The sequence below is a fragment of the Gymnoscopelus braueri genome, assembly GCF_963280865.1.
Source record: "Gymnoscopelus braueri genome assembly, contig: SCAFFOLD_246, whole genome shotgun sequence".
In the NCBI taxonomy this organism is placed as follows: Eukaryota; Metazoa; Chordata; class Actinopteri; order Myctophiformes; family Myctophidae; genus Gymnoscopelus; species Gymnoscopelus braueri.
This window is the reverse complement of record NW_027660959.1, coordinates 41,911-62,121: the sequence shown is the minus strand read 5'-3', so window position 1 is coordinate 62,121 and position 20,211 is coordinate 41,911. Positions and strand designations below refer to the sequence as shown.

The 20,211-nt window shown below is 43.1% G+C and overlaps 1 protein-coding gene across 1 annotated transcript in view; it reads left to right on the top strand.

The window, feature by feature from the left end:
* LOC308081017 (uncharacterized protein) overlaps window positions 1-20,211 on the top strand; it is a gene marked incomplete at both ends in the record, with an annotated part of 79,611 nt that overhangs the window by 36,276 nt on the left and 23,124 nt on the right. Inside the window, 3 exons of the mRNA XM_080457426.1 lie at window positions 3,032-4,177; window positions 7,397-8,521; window positions 11,762-12,907. Coding sequence (XP_080313552.1) covers window positions 3,032-4,177; window positions 7,397-8,521; window positions 11,762-12,907 — 3,417 coding nt within the window. The remainder of the gene's footprint in view (window positions 1-3,031; window positions 4,178-7,396; window positions 8,522-11,761; window positions 12,908-20,211) is intronic.

The window sequence follows — 20,211 nt, the reverse complement described above, 5'->3', positions numbered from 1 at the left end:
TGAGGAAAATAAGATAATCTGCGATGGTGGATGGTTCTGCGGCACCACTCCGAACAATGACTGTGAGCAGTTCCTATGTGAGTGTGATAGGAAAGCTACAGAGTGCTTTGGCAAGAAACGAATGGCATCAGGAGCATCGCTATATGAACCAGAAGTATTGTGAACCCTGAGACCGGAGACCTCACTCTCTCACGCTAGAGAGCAACGTGGGGGCGGAACTCTCCTACATATTGCCTAAGGAGAGCACCGACAGGTTTGAGTTGCTGTTTGCTGAGCTGGAGGTGAACAGGGAGAAGTTGGGCATCGCCAGCTATGAAGCTTCTGTAACCACCATGGAGGAAGTATTCCTCAGAATGGGGAAACTGGTGGATTCCAGTTTGGACATCCAGGCCCATGACCCACCTTTTTCCCACACATTTTGCTAGCCTAGGATGGCTCAGGGTAGAAGACAGGGTTAACCCTTGCATTGTGTTAGAAAACTACATCCACTTGTGGTGTTAGCGGGTACAATTTGACCCGTGATTTAAATCAGCCCAAAATACAGAAAAAATACAATTATTTTCATTTTTTTCCCTCCCACCTCATAGCTGACTTGTAATGCATTCATATCCATGTAAACACATTTTAAAATATTATTTTGGGTTAGGGCTAGGGTTTCATCTTTCAATATATCTCGTTTTCTATTATAAAAATGTAAAAATTCACTCATAAAATTTCCTATAATGAAGGCAATGGATAATGATGTTATCTAGCTATAATAGAATAATTAAGAATAATGATTTAGAACACACTTCCAAAAAAATGATAATAATAATTAAAAAATATATATATATTATTAAAAATAGTGACACTAGTGGTGTTAGGGTCATTTTTGACCCGTATACCAAGAAGGTAAAAAATCATTTATTTTTCATAAACTCAAACTTTATTCTACTCCTGATAGCAATTGCTAATTGAGGACATGTCTCTCTCACTCTCAAACATGTAAACATTGAATATTGACAATTTTATTATAGAGACCATCAGAATTAATTAGAATGATGATAAATAATTTTGTTGCGTTAAAATGGCTATTTCTGAGGATATCATGAAGCCTTGTTCCAATAGAGAAATGTAAAGGGTACTTTTTACCTATTTAAACTTGGAAACGGGTCAAAAATGACCCTAACACAATGGAAGGGTTAAACAACTAAAAATGGGATTGGTCTTCAAAATAGTCAATGCAAATTTGCCCTCAATACCCGCCGCATATTTGACTAAATACCTCCAAAAAGTTAGCGACACCCACAGCCACAATACTAGAGGGAGCGTAAACAGCGATCTGGTACCACCCACCCATAAAACAAATACTACAGCACTGCCACCCAGGTGTGGAATAGCCTGACCTCATCCCTCAAAAATATAGATCGCTGGCTTCCTTTAAAACAGCCCTGAAAATTCACCTTTCAGGAGGCCAAAGGGGGAGGTAGTACCACTTCTCCCTTAGACAGACGAGCCCCCCATCCCCCCTCCTTTGACGCGTGCCTGTGAGTCTGTCTGGCAAGGCCGTGGTCATCACGACACACAACATGGAGGAATGTGAATCCCTGTGCACCAGGCTGGCTGTTATGGTCAACGGTCAGCAGAGGTGTCTGGGCAGTCCCCTCAAGAGCAAGTTTGGCAGCGGCTACACCATTACATTACAGTCATTTAGCAGACGCTTTTATCCAAAGCGACTTACAATAAGACCCTGTAATATACCCTGTTTACAGGTGTGAAAGAGCGGGTGATTAATTTATTTTATTTTATTTTTAAGCTCCCAACCTTTTCATGAAAAAAGGGTAAGCAATAGAGAAAGAAACACAGGAAACAAGTGATAATATATAATGAGAACAGACTACAGCCCCTTATATTAAACTAGAGGTTAGGGTGGCTACGCGGCCCTCACACTTACGTCGCACTGCCGATCCGACCAATATGTCTGGGTCATAGTGTTGGGGGCTTTGTCAGAGTACACGTCTGTCTATGTCTCTTCTTGTGCCCATATATGGAGATGTCTGTTTCTTTCTTTTTTTTCTTCAATTTTAATTGAATTGTTTTTACATCGATAACTGAATACATTTTGCGTGAATATTTGCTTGTAGGCCATTTGAATGTTTTGTTTAATTTAGTTAATGTTGGACAGCATATGTGCAATGACGGTTCGTGTCTCCAACAAACAAAATGCCATACCATGTCAACAACAAGATTCCTATTGAAATAGCTGCGGAATAGCACTCTCTGCACTGTATGGGCATAAAAGGGAGACAGAAACAGACATCTCTGTATGGCATACAGTATATGGAGATCTCTGTATCTGTCAGTCCATGTCCATTTTATGGCCATATATGGAGATCCATGATGTCATCAGTATATGCCCATATATGGGCATGCTGATATGCATATGCCCATATAAGGAGAGCTCTGTATCTGTCAGGCCATGTCCCCTTTATGCCCACATATGGAGATTCCTGATGTCATCAGTATATGCCCGTATATGGGCATGCCCCCTTTGCTGCCCATATATGAGGAATTTTAACCCATTCAATCTGGAAACGCATCTCATAGCTATGTACAAGCTCAGAGCAAAGATTTGAGTTACAAATGTTCCCTTTAAAAATATATATATTCAAAGATTTGCACACATTTTCACGATAAAAAAAGAATAGCAGATCTACAAGCTCATATCGCTAGTGGCTCCAGGGGTAATATACAGACTCACACACAGACAGTATACAGACATCTCATCCTCCACAGAGTTACGCTGTAAATACGAGTACTTGATCTCATACCATATATGGCATCATTATGTCTCTGTCCAATTAGAGCACGGCTGTGATGCACCGACCAGAGAGTTTGGGGTATAAATAAACGTGTCGACGCCACACAATCCTTGTACTGGAAACGGTTTTCAGTTGAAGAGAGAGATGCTCGTTGTCATGATCTGTAAGAAAGGCTTTGCATTGGTAACTATGTTTAAGTCTGTCCTTCTCTGTACACTGCTTATGGCCAGCTCGCTGCTTGTGGCCAGCAGTTGGTCAGCCCTGATCACAGAGGAAGAGGATGTCTTGCTGCTGAGGAAAAGTAACTTCGATGAGGTGTTGAAAGCTCACCCCTACATTCTGGTGGACTTCTATGCCCCATGGTGCGGCCACTGCAAAGAACTGGCCCCGGAGTATGCCAAGGCGGCCCGCATGCTGAAGGCAGAGGGTTCAAATGTCCGCCTCGGTAAGGTAGACGCCACAGAAGAGACAGAGCTGGCCCAGGAGTTTGAAGTCCAGAAATACCCGACCATCGTGTTCTTCAAGGGGGGAGAAAAGGAGTCGCACAAGGAGTACTCTGATGGCAGGCAGGCTTATGACATTGTCAAGTGGCTTAAGAATCGCGCAGGCCCAGCTGTTGCCACCCTGGCCGATGTCATGCAGGCAGAGTCTATGATCGCAAACGAGGTGGCAGTCATTGGCTTCTTCAAGGATTCTGAATCCAAGGACGCTAAAGCCTTCATTAAAGCAGCAGAAACCGTAGATGATATTCCATTTGGGATGACCTCTGATGATGCAGTGTACTCAAAGTTTGAGGTGTCCAAGGACTGCGTGCTCCTCTTCAAGAAGTTTGATGAAGGTCGTAACACCTTTGAAGGTGAGCTTACCGAAGCCAACCTCCTAGCCTTTATTAAGGCCAACCAGCTGCCTCTGGTCACTGAGTTCTCAGTCCAGACTGTCACTAAGACCTTCGGTGAAGAATTCAAGTCCCATATCTTTATGTTCATGTCCAAGGCTGCTACTGACTTTGGGGACAAAATGGACCAATTCAAAAAGGCAGCAGAAGGCTTCAAGGGCAAGATCATGTTCGTCTTCATGGACACTGACGTGAATGACAACAAGAACAACATGCAGACCTTTGGTGTGAAGGAGGGACAATGCCCTGCCATCCGTCTCATCACCCTGGAAGATGAGATGACAGAGTACAGACCAGAGAACGAGGCCATCACCGCTGACAACATCATCGAATTCTGCACACTCTTCACCGAGGGAAAACTCAAGCCCCACCTCACGAGCGATTACATCCCCGAAGACTGTGACAAAAACCCTCCTGAAGTGTTCAACACGACCCGACGCGATGAACGGAGCTCTACCCAGTTTATCAACATGATCAATACGTGTTGTCCAGCGTGCCATAATGCCTACTGGTATGACCAGTATGGTTGTTATTGTGGGATAAATGTCTTAAAGAAAGGGAAGCCAATATGCCCTCTCGATGCCTGCTGCCAGGCCCATGATCAGTGTTGGGAGGAATATTACAGTCGATGTAATGTTCTTCCTGGTGTCAGAGTCTACAAATGGTACTGTGAGGAAAATAAGATAATCTGCGATGGTGGATGGTTCTGCGGCACCACTCCGAACAATGACTGTGAGCAGTTCCTATGTGAGTGTGATAGGAAAGCTACAGAGTGCTTTGGCAAGAACGAATGGCATCAGGAGCATCGCTATATGAACCAGAAGTATTGTGAACCCTGAGACCGGAGACCTCACTCTCTCACGCTAGAGAGCAACGTGGGGGCGGAACTCTCCTACATATTGCCTAAGGAGAGCACCGACAGGTTTGAGTTGCTGTTTGCTGAGCTGGAGGTGAACAGGGAGAAGTTGGGCATCGCCAGCTATGAAGCTTCTGTAACCACCATGGAGGAAGTATTCCTCAGAATGGGGAAACTGGTGGATTCCAGTTTGGACATCCAGGCCCATGACCCACCTTTTTCCCACACATTTTGCTAGCCTAGGATGGCTCAGGGTAGAAGACAGGGTTAACCCTTGCATTGTGTTAGAAAACTACATCCACTTGTGGTGTTAGCGGGTACAATTTGACCCGTGATTTAAATCAGCCCAAAATACAGAAAAAATACAATTATTTTCATTTTTTTCCCTCCCACCTCATAGCTGACTTGTAATGCATTCATATCCATGTAAACACATTTTAAAATATTATTTTGGGTTAGGGCTAGGGTTTCATCTTTCAATATATCTCGTTTTCTATTATAAAAATTTAAAAATTCACTCATAAAATTTCCTATAATGAAGGCAATGGATAATGATGTTATCTAGCTATAATAGAATAATTAAGAATAATGATTTAGAACACACTTCCAAAGAAATGATAATAATAATTAAAAAATATATATATATTATTAAAAATAGTGACACTAGTGGTGTTAGGGTCATTTTTGACCCGTATACCAAGAAGGTAAAAAATCATTTATTTTTCATAAACTCAAACTTTATTCTACTCCTGATAGCAATTGCTAATTGAGGACATGTCTCTCTCACTCTCAAACATGTAAACATTGAATATTGACAATTTTATTATAGAGACCATCAGAATTAATTAGAATGATGATAAATAATTTTGTTGCGTTAAAATGGCTATTTCTGAGGATATCATGAAGCCTTGTTCCAATAGAGAAATGTAAAGGGTACTTTTTACCTATTTAAACTTGGAAACGGGTCAAAAATGACCCTAACACAATGGAAGGGTTAAACAACTAAAAATGGGATTGGTCTTCAAAATAGTCAATGCAAATTTGCCCTCAATACCCGCCGCATATTTGACTAAATACCTCCAAAAAGTTAGCGACACCCACAGCCACAATACTAGAGGGAGCGTAAACAGCGATCTGGTACCACCCACCCATAAAACAAATACTACAGCACTGCCACCCAGGTGTGGAATAGCCTGACCTCATCCCTCAAAAATATAGATCGCTGGCTTCCTTTAAAACAGCCCTGAAAATTCACCTTTCAGGAGGCCAAAGGGGGAGGTAGTACCACTTCTCCCTTAGACAGACGAGCCCCCCATCCCCCCTCCTTTGACGCGTGCCTGTGAGTCTGTCTGGCAAGGCCGTGGTCATCACGACACACAACATGGAGGAATGTGAATCCCTGTGCACCAGGCTGGCTGTTATGGTCAACGGTCAGCAGAGGTGTCTGGGCAGTCCCCTCAAGAGCAAGTTTGGCAGCGGCTACACCATTACATTACAGTCATTTAGCAGACGCTTTTATCCAAAGCGACTTACAATAAGACCCTGTAATATACCCTGTTTACAGGTGTGAAAGAGCGGGTGATTAATTTATTTTATTTTATTTTTAAGCTCCCAACCTTTTCATGAAAAAAGGGTAAGCAATAGAGAAAGAAACACAGGAAACAAGTGATAATATATAATGAGAACAGACTACAGCCCCTTATATTAAACTAGAGGTTAGGGTGGCTACGCGGCCCTCACACTTACGTCGCACTGCCGATCCGACCAATATGTCTGGGTCATAGTGTTGGGGGCTTTGTCAGAGTACACGTCTGTCTATGTCTCTTCTTGTGCCCATATATGGAGATGTCTGTTTCTTTCTTTTTTTTCTTCAATTTTAATTGAATTGTTTTTACATCGATAACTGAATACATTTTGCGTGAATATTTGCTTGTAGGCCATTTGAATGTTTTGTTTAATTTAGTTAATGTTGGACAGCATATGTGCAATGACGGTTCGTGTCTCCAACAAACAAAATGCCATACCATGTCAACAACAAGATTCCTATTGAAATAGCTGCGGAATAGCACTCTCTGCACTGTATGGGCATAAAAGGGAGACAGAAACAGACATCTCTGTATGGCATACAGTATATGGAGATCTCTGTATCTGTCAGTCCATGTCCATTTTATGGCCATATATGGAGATCCATGATGTCATCAGTATATGCCCATATATGGGCATGCTGATATGCATATGCCCATATAAGGAGAGCTCTGTATCTGTCAGGCCATGTCCCCTTTATGCCCACATATGGAGATTCCTGATGTCATCAGTATATGCCCGTATATGGGCATGCCCCCTTTGCTGCCCATATATGAGGAATTTTAACCCATTCAATCTGGAAACGCATCTCATAGCTATGTACAAGCTCAGAGCAAAGATTTGAGTTACAAATGTTCCCTTTAAAAATATATATATTCAAAGATTTGCACACATTTTCACGATAAAAAAAGAATAGCAGATCTACAAGCTCATATCGCTAGTGGCTCCAGGGGTAATATACAGACTCACACACAGACAGTATACAGACATCTCATCCTCCACAGAGTTACGCTGTAAATACGAGTACTTGATCTCATACCATATATGGCATCATTATGTCTCTGTCCAATTAGAGCACGGCTGTGATGCACCGACCAGAGAGTTTGGGGTATAAATAAACGTGTCGACGCCACACAATCCTTGTACTGGAAACGGTTTTCAGTTGAAGAGAGAGATGCTCGTTGTCATGATCTGTAAGAAAGGCTTTGCATTGGTAACTATGTTTAAGTCTGTCCTTCTCTGTACACTGCTTATGGCCAGCTCGCTGCTTGTGGCCAGCAGTTGGTCAGCCCTGATCACAGAGGAAGAGGATGTCTTGCTGCTGAGGAAAAGTAACTTCGATGAGGTGTTGAAAGCTCACCCCTACATTCTGGTGGACTTCTATGCCCCATGGTGCGGCCACTGCAAAGAACTGGCCCCGGAGTATGCTAAGGCGGCCCGCATGCTGAAGGCAGAGGGTTCAAATGTCCGCCTCGGTAAGGTAGACGCCACAGAAGAGACAGAGCTGGCCCAGGAGTTTGAAGTCCAGAAATACCCGACCATCGTGTTCTTCAAGGGGGGAGAAAAGGAGTCGCACAAGGAGTACTCTGATGGCAGGCAGGCTTATGACATTGTCAAGTGGCTTAAGAATCGCGCAGGCCCAGCTGTTGCCACCCTGGCCGATGTCATGCAGGCAGAGTCTATGATCGCAAACGAGGTGGCAGTCATTGGCTTCTTCAAGGATTCTGAATCCAAGGACGCTAAAGCCTTCATTAAAGCAGCAGAAACCGTAGATGATATTCCATTTGGGATGACCTCTGATGATGCAGTGTACTCAAAGTTTGAGGTGTCCAAGGACTGCGTGCTCCTCTTCAAGAAGTTTGATGAAGGTCGTAACACCTTTGAAGGTGAGCTTACCGAAGCCAACCTCCTAGCCTTTATTAAGGCCAACCAGCTGCCTCTGGTCACTGAGTTCTCAGTCCAGACTGTCACTAAGACCTTCGGTGAAGAATTCAAGTCCCATATCTTTATGTTCATGTCCAAGGCTGCTACTGACTTTGGGGACAAAATGGACCAATTCAAAAAGGCAGCAGAAGGCTTCAAGGGCAAGATCATGTTCGTCTTCATGGACACTGACGTGAATGACAACAAGAACAACATGCAGACCTTTGGTGTGAAGGAGGGACAATGCCCTGCCATCCGTCTCATCACCCTGGAAGATGAGATGACAGAGTACAGACCAGAGAACGAGGCCATCACCGCTGACAACATCATCGAATTCTGCACACTCTTCACCGAGGGAAAACTCAAGCCCCACCTCACGAGCGATTACATCCCCGAAGACTGTGACAAAAACCCTCCTGAAGTGTTCAACACGACCCGACGCGATGAACGGAGCTCTACCCAGTTTATCAACATGATCAATACGTGTTGTCCAGCGTGCCATAATGCCTACTGGTATGACCAGTATGGTTGTTATTGTGGGATAAATGTCTTAAAGAAAGGGAAGCCAATATGCCCTCTCGATGCCTGCTGCCAGGCCCATGATCAGTGTTGGGAGGAATATTACAGTCGATGTAATGTTCTTCCTGGTGTCAGAGTCTACAAATGGTACTGTGAGGAAAATAAGATAATCTGCGATGGTGGATGGTTCTGCGGCACCACTCCGAACAATGACTGTGAGCAGTTCCTATGTGAGTGTGATAGGAAAGCTACAGAGTGCTTTGGCAAGAACGAATGGCATCAGGAGCATCGCTATATGAACCAGAAGTATTGTGAACCCTGAGACCGGAGACCTCACTCTCTCACGCTAGAGAGCAACGTGGGGGCGGAACTCTCCTACATATTGCCTAAGGAGAGCACCGACAGGTTTGAGTTGCTGTTTGCTGAGCTGGAGGTGAACAGGGAGAAGTTGGGCATCGCCAGCTATGAAGCTTCTGTAACCACCATGGAGGAAGTATTCCTCAGAATGGGGAAACTGGTGGATTCCAGTTTGGACATCCAGGCCCATGACCCACCTTTTTCCCACACATTTTGCTAGCCTAGGATGGCTCAGGGTAGAAGACAGGGTTAACCCTTGCATTGTGTTAGAAAACTACATCCACTTGTGGTGTTAGCGGGTACAATTTGACCCGTGATTTAAATCAGCCCAAAATACAGAAAAAATACAATTATTTTCATTTTTTTCCCTCCCACCTCATAGCTGACTTGTAATGCATTCATATCCATGTAAACACATTTTAAAATATTATTTTGGGTTAGGGCTAGGGTTTCATCTTTCAATATATCTCGTTTTCTATTATAAAAATTTAAAAATTCACTCATAAAATTTCCTATAATGAAGGCAATGGATAATGATGTTATCTAGCTATAATAGAATAATTAAGAATAATGATTTAGAACACACTTCCAAAGAAATGATAATAATAATTAAAAAATATATATATATTATTAAAAATAGTGACACTAGTGGTGTTAGGGTCATTTTTGACCCGTATACCAAGAAGGTAAAAAATCATTTATTTTTCATAAACTCAAACTTTATTCTACTCCTGATAGCAATTGCTAATTGAGGACATGTCTCTCTCACTCTCAAACATGTAAACATTGAATATTGACAATTTTATTATAGAGACCATCAGAATTAATTAGAATGATGATAAATAATTTTGTTGCGTTAAAATGGCTATTTCTGAGGATATCATGAAGCCTTGTTCCAATAGAGAAATGTAAAGGGTACTTTTTACCTATTTAAACTTGGAAACGGGTCAAAAATGACCCTAACACAATGGAAGGGTTAAACAACTAAAAATGGGATTGGTCTTCAAAATAGTCAATGCAAATTTGCCCTCAATACCCGCCGCATATTTGACTAAATACCTCCAAAAAGTTAGCGACACCCACAGCCACAATACTAGAGGGAGCGTAAACAGCGATCTGGTACCACCCACCCATAAAACAAATACTACAGCACTGCCACCCAGGTGTGGAATAGCCTGACCTCATCCCTCAAAAATATAGATCGCTGGCTTCCTTTAAAACAGCCCTGAAAATTCACCTTTCAGGAGGCCAAAGGGGGAGGTAGTACCACTTCTCCCTTAGACAGACGAGCCCCCCATCCCCCCTCCTTTGACGCGTGCCTGTGAGTCTGTCTGGCAAGGCCGTGGTCATCACGACACACAACATGGAGGAATGTGAATCCCTGTGCACCAGGCTGGCTGTTATGGTCAACGGTCAGCAGAGGTGTCTGGGCAGTCCCCTCAAGAGCAAGTTTGGCAGCGGCTACACCATTACATTACAGTCATTTAGCAGACGCTTTTATCCAAAGCGACTTACAATAAGACCCTGTAATATACCCTGTTTACAGGTGTGAAAGAGCGGGTGATTAATTTATTTTATTTTATTTTTAAGCTCCCAACCTTTTCATGAAAAAAGGGTAAGCAATAGAGAAAGAAACACAGGAAACAAGTGATAATATATAATGAGAACAGACTACAGCCCCTTATATTAAACTAGAGGTTAGGGTGGCTACGCGGCCCTCACACTTACGTCGCACTGCCGATCCGACCAATATGTCTGGGTCATAGTGTTGGGGGCTTTGTCAGAGTACACGTCTGTCTATGTCTCTTCTTGTGCCCATATATGGAGATGTCTGTTTCTTTCTTTTTTTTCTTCAATTTTAATTGAATTGTTTTTACATCGATAACTGAATACATTTTGCGTGAATATTTGCTTGTAGGCCATTTGAATGTTTTGTTTAATTTAGTTAATGTTGGACAGCATATGTGCAATGACGGTTCGTGTCTCCAACAAACAAAATGCCATACCATGTCAACAACAAGATTCCTATTGAAATAGCTGCGGAATAGCACTCTCTGCACTGTATGGGCATAAAAGGGAGACAGAAACAGACATCTCTGTATGGCATACAGTATATGGAGATCTCTGTATCTGTCAGTCCATGTCCATTTTATGGCCATATATGGAGATCCATGATGTCATCAGTATATGCCCATATATGGGCATGCTGATATGCATATGCCCATATAAGGAGAGCTCTGTATCTGTCAGGCCATGTCCCCTTTATGCCCACATATGGAGATTCCTGATGTCATCAGTATATGCCCGTATATGGGCATGCCCCCTTTGCTGCCCATATATGAGGAATTTTAACCCATTCAATCTGGAAACGCATCTCATAGCTATGTACAAGCTCAGAGCAAAGATTTGAGTTACAAATGTTCCCTTTAAAAATATATATATTCAAAGATTTGCACACATTTTCACGATAAAAAAAGAATAGCAGATCTACAAGCTCATATCGCTAGTGGCTCCAGGGGTAATATACAGACTCACACACAGACAGTATACAGACATCTCATCCTCCACAGAGTTACGCTGTAAATACGAGTACTTGATCTCATACCATATATGGCATCATTATGTCTCTGTCCAATTAGAGCACGGCTGTGATGCACCGACCAGAGAGTTTGGGGTATAAATAAACGTGTCGACGCCACACAATCCTTGTACTGGAAACGGTTTTCAGTTGAAGAGAGAGATGCTCGTTGTCATGATCTGTAAGAAAGGCTTTGCATTGGTAACTATGTTTAAGTCTGTCCTTCTCTGTACACTGCTTATGGCCAGCTCGCTGCTTGTGGCCAGCAGTTGGTCAGCCCTGATCACAGAGGAAGAGGATGTCTTGCTGCTGAGGAAAAGTAACTTCGATGAGGTGTTGAAAGCTCACCCCTACATTCTGGTGGACTTCTATGCCCCATGGTGCGGCCACTGCAAAGAACTGGCCCCGGAGTATGCCAAGGCGGCCCGCATGCTGAAGGCAGAGGGTTCAAATGTCCGCCTCGGTAAGGTAGACGCCACAGAAGAGACAGAGCTGGCCCAGGAGTTTGAAGTCCAGAAATACCCGACCATCGTGTTCTTCAAGGGGGGAGAAAAGGAGTCGCACAAGGAGTACTCTGATGGCAGGCAGGCTTATGACATTGTCAAGTGGCTTAAGAATCGCGCAGGCCCAGCTGTTGCCACCCTGGCCGATGTCATGCAGGCAGAGTCTATGATCGCAAACGAGGTGGCAGTCATTGGCTTCTTCAAGGATTCTGAATCCAAGGACGCTAAAGCCTTCATTAAAGCAGCAGAAACCGTAGATGATATTCCATTTGGGATGACCTCTGATGATGCAGTGTACTCAAAGTTTGAGGTGTCCAAGGACTGCGTGCTCCTCTTCAAGAAGTTTGATGAAGGTCGTAACACCTTTGAAGGTGAGCTTACCGAAGCCAACCTCCTAGCCTTTATTAAGGCCAACCAGCTGCCTCTGGTCACTGAGTTCTCAGTCCAGACTGTCACTAAGACCTTCGGTGAAGAATTCAAGTCCCATATCTTTATGTTCATGTCCAAGGCTGCTACTGACTTTGGGGACAAAATGGACCAATTCAAAAAGGCAGCAGAAGGCTTCAAGGGCAAGATCATGTTCGTCTTCATGGACACTGACGTGAATGACAACAAGAACAACATGCAGACCTTTGGTGTGAAGGAGGGACAATGCCCTGCCATCCGTCTCATCACCCTGGAAGATGAGATGACAGAGTACAGACCAGAGAACGAGGCCATCACCGCTGACAACATCATCGAATTCTGCACACTCTTCACCGAGGGAAAACTCAAGCCCCACCTCACGAGCGATTACATCCCCGAAGACTGTGACAAAAACCCTCCTGAAGTGTTCAACACGACCCGACGCGATGAACGGAGCTCTACCCAGTTTATCAACATGATCAATACGTGTTGTCCAGCGTGCCATAATGCCTACTGGTATGACCAGTATGGTTGTTATTGTGGGATAAATGTCTTAAAGAAAGGGAAGCCAATATGCCCTCTCGATGCCTGCTGCCAGGCCCATGATCAGTGTTGGGAGGAATATTACAGTCGATGTAATGTTCTTCCTGGTGTCAGAGTCTACAAATGGTACTGTGAGGAAAATAAGATAATCTGCGATGGTGGATGGTTCTGCGGCACCACTCCGAACAATGACTGTGAGCAGTTCCTATGTGAGTGTGATAGGAAAGCTACAGAGTGCTTTGGCAAGAACGAATGGCATCAGGAGCATCGCTATATGAACCAGAAGTATTGTGAACCCTGAGACCGGAGACCTCACTCTCTCACGCTAGAGAGCAACGTGGGGGCGGAACTCTCCTACATATTGCCTAAGGAGAGCACCGACAGGTTTGAGTTGCTGTTTGCTGAGCTGGAGGTGAACAGGGAGAAGTTGGGCATCGCCAGCTATGAAGCTTCTGTAACCACCATGGAGGAAGTATTCCTCAGAATGGGGAAACTGGTGGATTCCAGTTTGGACATCCAGGCCCATGACCCACCTTTTTCCCACACATTTTGCTAGCCTAGGATGGCTCAGGGTAGAAGACAGGGTTAACCCTTGCATTGTGTTAGAAAACTACATCCACTTGTGGTGTTAGCGGGTACAATTTGACCCGTGATTTAAATCAGCCCAAAATACAGAAAAAATACAATTATTTTCATTTTTTTCCCTCCCACCTCATAGCTGACTTGTAATGCATTCATATCCATGTAAACACATTTTAAAATATTATTTTGGGTTAGGGCTAGGGTTTCATCTTTCAATATATCTCGTTTTCTATTATAAAAATTTAAAAATTCACTCATAAAATTTCCTATAATGAAGGCAATGGATAATGATGTTATCTAGCTATAATAGAATAATTAAGAATAATGATTTAGAACACACTTCCAAAAAAATGATAATAATAATTAAAAAATATATATATATTATTAAAAATAGTGACACTAGTGGTGTTAGGGTCATTTTTGACCCGTATACCAAGAAGGTAAAAAATCATTTATTTTTCATAAACTCAAACTTTATTCTACTCCTGATAGCAATTGGTAATTGAGGACATGTCTCTCTCACTCTCAAACATGTAAACATTGAATATTGACAATTTTATTATAGAGACCATCAGAATTAATTAGAATGATGATAAATAATTTTGTTGCGTTAAAATGGCTATTTCTGAGGATATCATGAAGCCTTGTTCCAATAGAGAAATGTAAAGGGTACTTTTTACCTATTTAAACTTGGAAACGGGTCAAAAATGACCCTAACACAATGGAAGGGTTAAACAACTAAAAATGGGATTGGTCTTCAAAATAGTCAATGCAAATTTGCCCTCAATACCCGCCGCATATTTGACTAAATACCTCCAAAAAGTTAGCGACACCCACAGCCACAATACTAGAGGGAGCGTAAACAGCGATCTGGTACCACCCACCCATAAAACAAATACTACAGCACTGCCACCCAGGTGTGGAATAGCCTGACCTCATCCCTCAAAAATATAGATCGCTGGCTTCCTTTAAAACAGCCCTGAAAATTCACCTTTCAGGAGGCCAAAGGGGGAGGTAGTACCACTTCTCCCTTAGACAGACGAGCCCCCCATCCCCCCTCCTTTGACGCGTGCCTGTGAGTCTGTCTGGCAAGGCCGTGGTCATCACGACACACAACATGGAGGATTGTGAATCCCTGTGCACCAGGCTGGCTGTTATGGTCAACGGTCAGCAGAGGTGTCTGGGCAGTCCCCTCAAGAGCAAGTTTGGCAGCGGCTACACCATTACATTACAGTCATTTAGCAGACGCTTTTATCCAAAGCGACTTACAATAAGACCCTGTAATATACCCTGTTTACAGGTGTGAAAGAGCGGGTGATTAATTTATTTTATTTTATTTTTAAGCTCCCAACCTTTTCATGAAAAAAGGGTAAGCAATAGAGAAAGAAACACAGGAAACAAGTGATAATATATAATGAGAACAGACTACAGCCCCTTATATTAAACTAGAGGTTAGGGTGGCTACGCGGCCCTCACACTTACGTCGCACTGCCGATCCGACCAATATGTCTGGGTCATAGTGTTGGGGGCTTTGTCAGAGTACACGTCTGTCTATGTCTCTTCTTGTGCCCATATATGGAGATGTCTGTTTCTTTTTTTTTTTTCTTCAATTTTAATTGAATTGTTTTTACATCGATAACTGAATACATTTTGCGTGAATATTTGCTTGTAGGCCATTTGAATGTTTTGTTTAATTTAGTTAATGTTGGACAGCATTATGTGCAATGACGGTTCGTGTCTCCAACAAACAAAATGCCATACCATGTCAACAACAAAATTCCTATTGAAATAGCTGCGGAATAGCACTCTCTGCACTGTATGGGCATAAAAGGGAGACAGAAACAGACATCTCTGTATGGCATACAGTATATGGAGATCTCTGTATCTGTCAGTCCATGTCCATTTTATGGCCATATATGGAGATCCATGATGTCATCAGTATATGCCCATATATGGGCATGCTGATATGCATATGCCCATATAAGGAGAGCTCTGTATCTGTCAGGCCATGTCCCCTTTATGCCCACATATGGAGATTCCTGATGTCATCAGTATATGCCCGTATATGGGCATGCCCCCTTTGCTGCCCATATATGAGGAATTTTAACCCATTCAATCTGGAAACGCATCTCATAGCTATGTACAAGCTCAGAGCAAAGATTTGAGTTACAAATGTTCCCTTTAAAAATATATATATTCAAAGATTTGCACACATTTTCACGATAAAAAAAGAATAGCAGATCTACAAGCTCATATCGCTAGTGGCTCCAGGGGTAATATACAGACTCACACACAGACAGTATACAGACATCTCATCCTCCACAGAGTTACGCTGTAAATACGAGTACTTGATCTCATACCATATATGGCATCATTATGTCTCTGTCCAATTAGAGCACGGCTGTGATGCACCGACCAGAGAGTTTGGGGTATAAATAAACGTGTCGACGCCACACAATCCTTGTACTGGAAACGGTTTTCAGTTGAAGAGAGAGATGCTCGTTGTCATGATCTGTAAGAAAGGCTTTGCATTGGTAACTATGTTTAAGTCTGTCCTTCTCTGTACACTGCTTATGGCCAGCTCGCTGCTTGTGGCCAGCAGTTGGTCAGCCCTGATCACAGAGGAAGAGGATGTCTTGCTGCTGAGGAAAAGTAACTTCGATGAGGTGTTGAAAGCTCACCCCTACATTCTGGTGGACTTCTATGCCCCATGGTGCGGCCACTGCAAAGAACTGGCCCCGGAGTATGCCAAGGCGGCCCGCATGCTGAAGGCAGAGGGTTCAAATGTCCGCCTCGGTAAGGTAGACGCCACAGAAGAGACAGAGCTGGCCCAGGAGTTTGAAGTCCAGAAATACCCGACCATCGTGTTCTTCAAGGGGGGAGAAAAGGAGTCGCACAAGGAGTACTCTGATGGCAGGCAGGCTTATGACATTGTCAAGTGGCTTAAGAATCGCGCAGGCCCAGCTGTTGCCACCCTGGCCGATGTCATGCAGGCAGAGTCTATGATCGCAAACGAGGTGGCAGTCATTGGCTTCTTCAAGGATTCTGAATCCAAGGACGCTAAAGCCTTCATTAAAGCAGCAGAAACCGTAGATGATATTCCATTTGGGATGACCTCTGATGATGCAGTGTACTCAAAGTTTGAGGTGTCCAAGGACTGCGTGCTCCTCTTCAAGAAGTTTGATGAAGGTCGTAACACCTTTGAAGGTGAGCTTACCGAAGCCAACCTCCTAGCCTTTATTAAGGCCAACCAGCTGCCTCTGGTCACTGAGTTCTCAGTCCAGACTGTCACTAAGACCTTCGGTGAAGAATTCAAGTCCCATATCTTTATGTTCATGTCCAAGGCTGCTACTGACTTTGGGGACAAAATGGACCAATTCAAAAAGGCAGCAGAAGGCTTCAAGGGCAAGATCATGTTCGTCTTCATGGACACTGACGTGAATGACAACAAGAACAACATGCAGACCTTTGGTGTGAAGGAGGGACAATGCCCTGCCATCCGTCTCATCACCCTGGAAGATGAGATGACAGAGTACAGACCAGAGAACGAGGCCATCACCGCTGACAACATCATCGAATTCTGCACACTCTTCACCGAGGGAAAACTCAAGCCCCACCTCACGAGCGATTACATCCCCGAAGACTGTGACAAAAACCCTCCTGAAGTGTTCAACACGACCCGACGCGATGAACGGAGCTCTACCCAGTTTATCAACATGATCAATACGTGTTGTCCAGCGTGCCATAATGCCTACTGGTATGACCAGTATGGTTGTTATTGTGGGATAAATGTCTTCAAGAAAGGGAAGCCAATATGCCCTCTCGATGCCTGCTGCCAGGCCCATGATCAGTGTTGGGAGGAATATTACAGTCGATGTAATGTTCTTCCTGGTGTCAGAGTCTACAAATGGTACTGTGAGGAAAATAAGATAATCTGCGATGGTGGATGGTTCTGCGGCACCACTCCGAACAATGACTGTGAGCAGTTCCTATGTGAGTGTGATAGGAAAGCTACAGAGTGCTTTGGCAAGAACGAATGGCATCAGGAGCATCGCTATATGAACCAGAAGTATTGTGAACCCTGAGACCGGAGACCTCACTCTCTCACGCTAGAGAGCAACGTGGGGGCGGAACTCTCCTACATATTGCCTAAGGAGAGCACCGACAGGTTTGAGTTGCTGTTTGCTGAGCTGGAGGTGAACAGGGAGAAGTTGGGCATCGCCAGCTATGAAGCTTCTGTAACCACCATGGAGGAAGTATTCCTCAGAATGGGGAAACTGGTGGATTCCAGTTTGGACATCCAGGCCCATGACCCACCTTTTTCCCACACATTTTGCTAGCCTAGGATGGCTCAGGGTAGAAGACAGGGTTAACCCTTGCATTGTGTTAGAAAACTACATCCACTTGTGGTGTTAGCGGGTACAATTTGACCCGTGATTTAAATCAGCCCAAAATACAGAAAAAATACAATTATTTTCATTTTTTTCCCTCCCACCTCATAGCTGACTTGTAATGCATTCATATCCATGTAAACACATTTTAAAATATTATTTTGGGTTAGGGCTAGGGTTTCATCTTTCAATATATCTCGTTTTCTATTATAAAAATTTAAAAATTCACTCATAAAATTTCCTATAATGAAGGCAATGGATAATGATGTTATCTAGCTATAATAGAATAATTAAGAATAATGATTTAGAACACACTTCCAAAAAAATGATAATAATAATTAAAAAATATATATATATTATTAAAAATAGTGACACTAGTGGTGTTAGGGTCATTTTTGACCCGTATACCAAGAAGGTAAAAAATCATTTATTTTTCATAAACTCAAACTTTATTCTACTCCTGATAGCAATTGCTAATTGAGGACATGTCTCTCTCACTCTCAAACATGTAAACATTGAATATTGACAATTTTATTATAGAGACCATCAGAATTAATTAGAATGATGATAAATAATTTTGTTGCGTTAAAATGGCTATTTCTGAGGATATCATGAAGCCTTGTTCCAATAGAGAAATGTAAAGGGTACTTTTTACCTATTTAAACTTGGAAACGGGTCAAAAATGACCCTAACACAATGGAAGGGTTAAACAACTAAAAATGGGATTGGTCTTCAAAATAGTCAATGCAAATTTGCCCTCAATACCCGCCGCATATTTGACTAAATACCTCCAAAAAGTTAGCGACACCCACAGCCACAATACTAGAGGGAGCGTAAACAGCGATCTGGTACCACCCACCCATAAAACAAATACTACAGCACTGCCACCCAGGTGTGGAATAGCCTGACCTCATCCCTCAAAAATATAGATCGCTGGCTTCCTTTAAAACAGCCCTGAAAATTCACCTTTCAGGAGGCCAAAGGGGGAGGTAGTACCACTTCTCCCTTAGACAGACGAGCCCCCCATCCCCCCTCCTTTGACGCGTGCCTGTGAGTCTGTCTGGCAAGGCCGTGGTCATCACGACACACAACATGGAGGATTGTGAATCCCTGTGCACCAGGCTGGCTGTTATGGTCAACGGTCAGCAGAGGTGTCTGGGCAGTCCCCTCAAGAGCAAGTTTGGCAGCGGCTACACCATTACATTACAGTCATTTAGCAGACGCTTTTATCCAAAGCGACTTACAATAAGACCCTGTAATATACCCTGTTTACAGGTGTGAAAGAGCGGGTGATTAATTTATTTTATTTTATTTTTAAGCTCCCAACCTTTTCATGAAAAAAGGGTAAGCAATAGAGAAAGAAACACAGGAAACAAGTGATAATATATAATGAGAACAGACTACAGCCCCTTATATTAAACTAGAGGTTAGGGTGGCTACGCGGCCCTCACACTTACGTCGCACTGCCGATCCGACCAATATGTCTGGGTCATAGTGTTGGGGGCTTTGTCAGAGTACACGTCTGTCTATGTCTCTTCTTGTGCCCATATATGGAGATGTCTGTTTCTTTTTTTTTTTTCTTCAATTTTAATTGAATTGTTTTTACATCGATAACTGAATACATTTTGCGTGAATATTTGCTTGTAGGCCATTTGAATGTTTTGTTTAATTTAGTTAATGTTGGACAGCATTATGTGCAATGACGGTTCGTGTCTCCAACAAACAAAATGCCATACCATGTCAACAACAAAATTCCTATTGAAATAGCTGCGGAATAGCACTCTCTGCACTGTATGGGCATAAAAGGGAGACAGAAACAGACATCTCTGTATGGCATACAGTATATGGAGATCTCTGTATCTGTCAGTCCATGTCCATTTTATGGCCATATATGGAGATCCATGATGTCATCAGTATATGCCCATATATGGGCATGCTGATATGCATATGCCCATATAAGGAGAGCTCTGTATCTGTCAGGCCATGTCCCCTTTATGCCCACATATGGAGATTCCTGATGTCATCAGTATATGCCCGTATATGGGCATGCCCCCTTTGCTGCCCATATATGAGGAATTTTAACCCATTCAATCTGGAAACGCATCTCATAGCTATGTACAAGCTCAGAGCAAAGATTTGAGTTACAAATGTTCCCTTTAAAAATATATATATTCAAAGATTTGCACACATTTTCACGATAAAAAAAGAATAGCAGATCTACAAGCTCATATCGCTAGTGGCTCCAGGGGTAATATACAGACTCACACACAGACA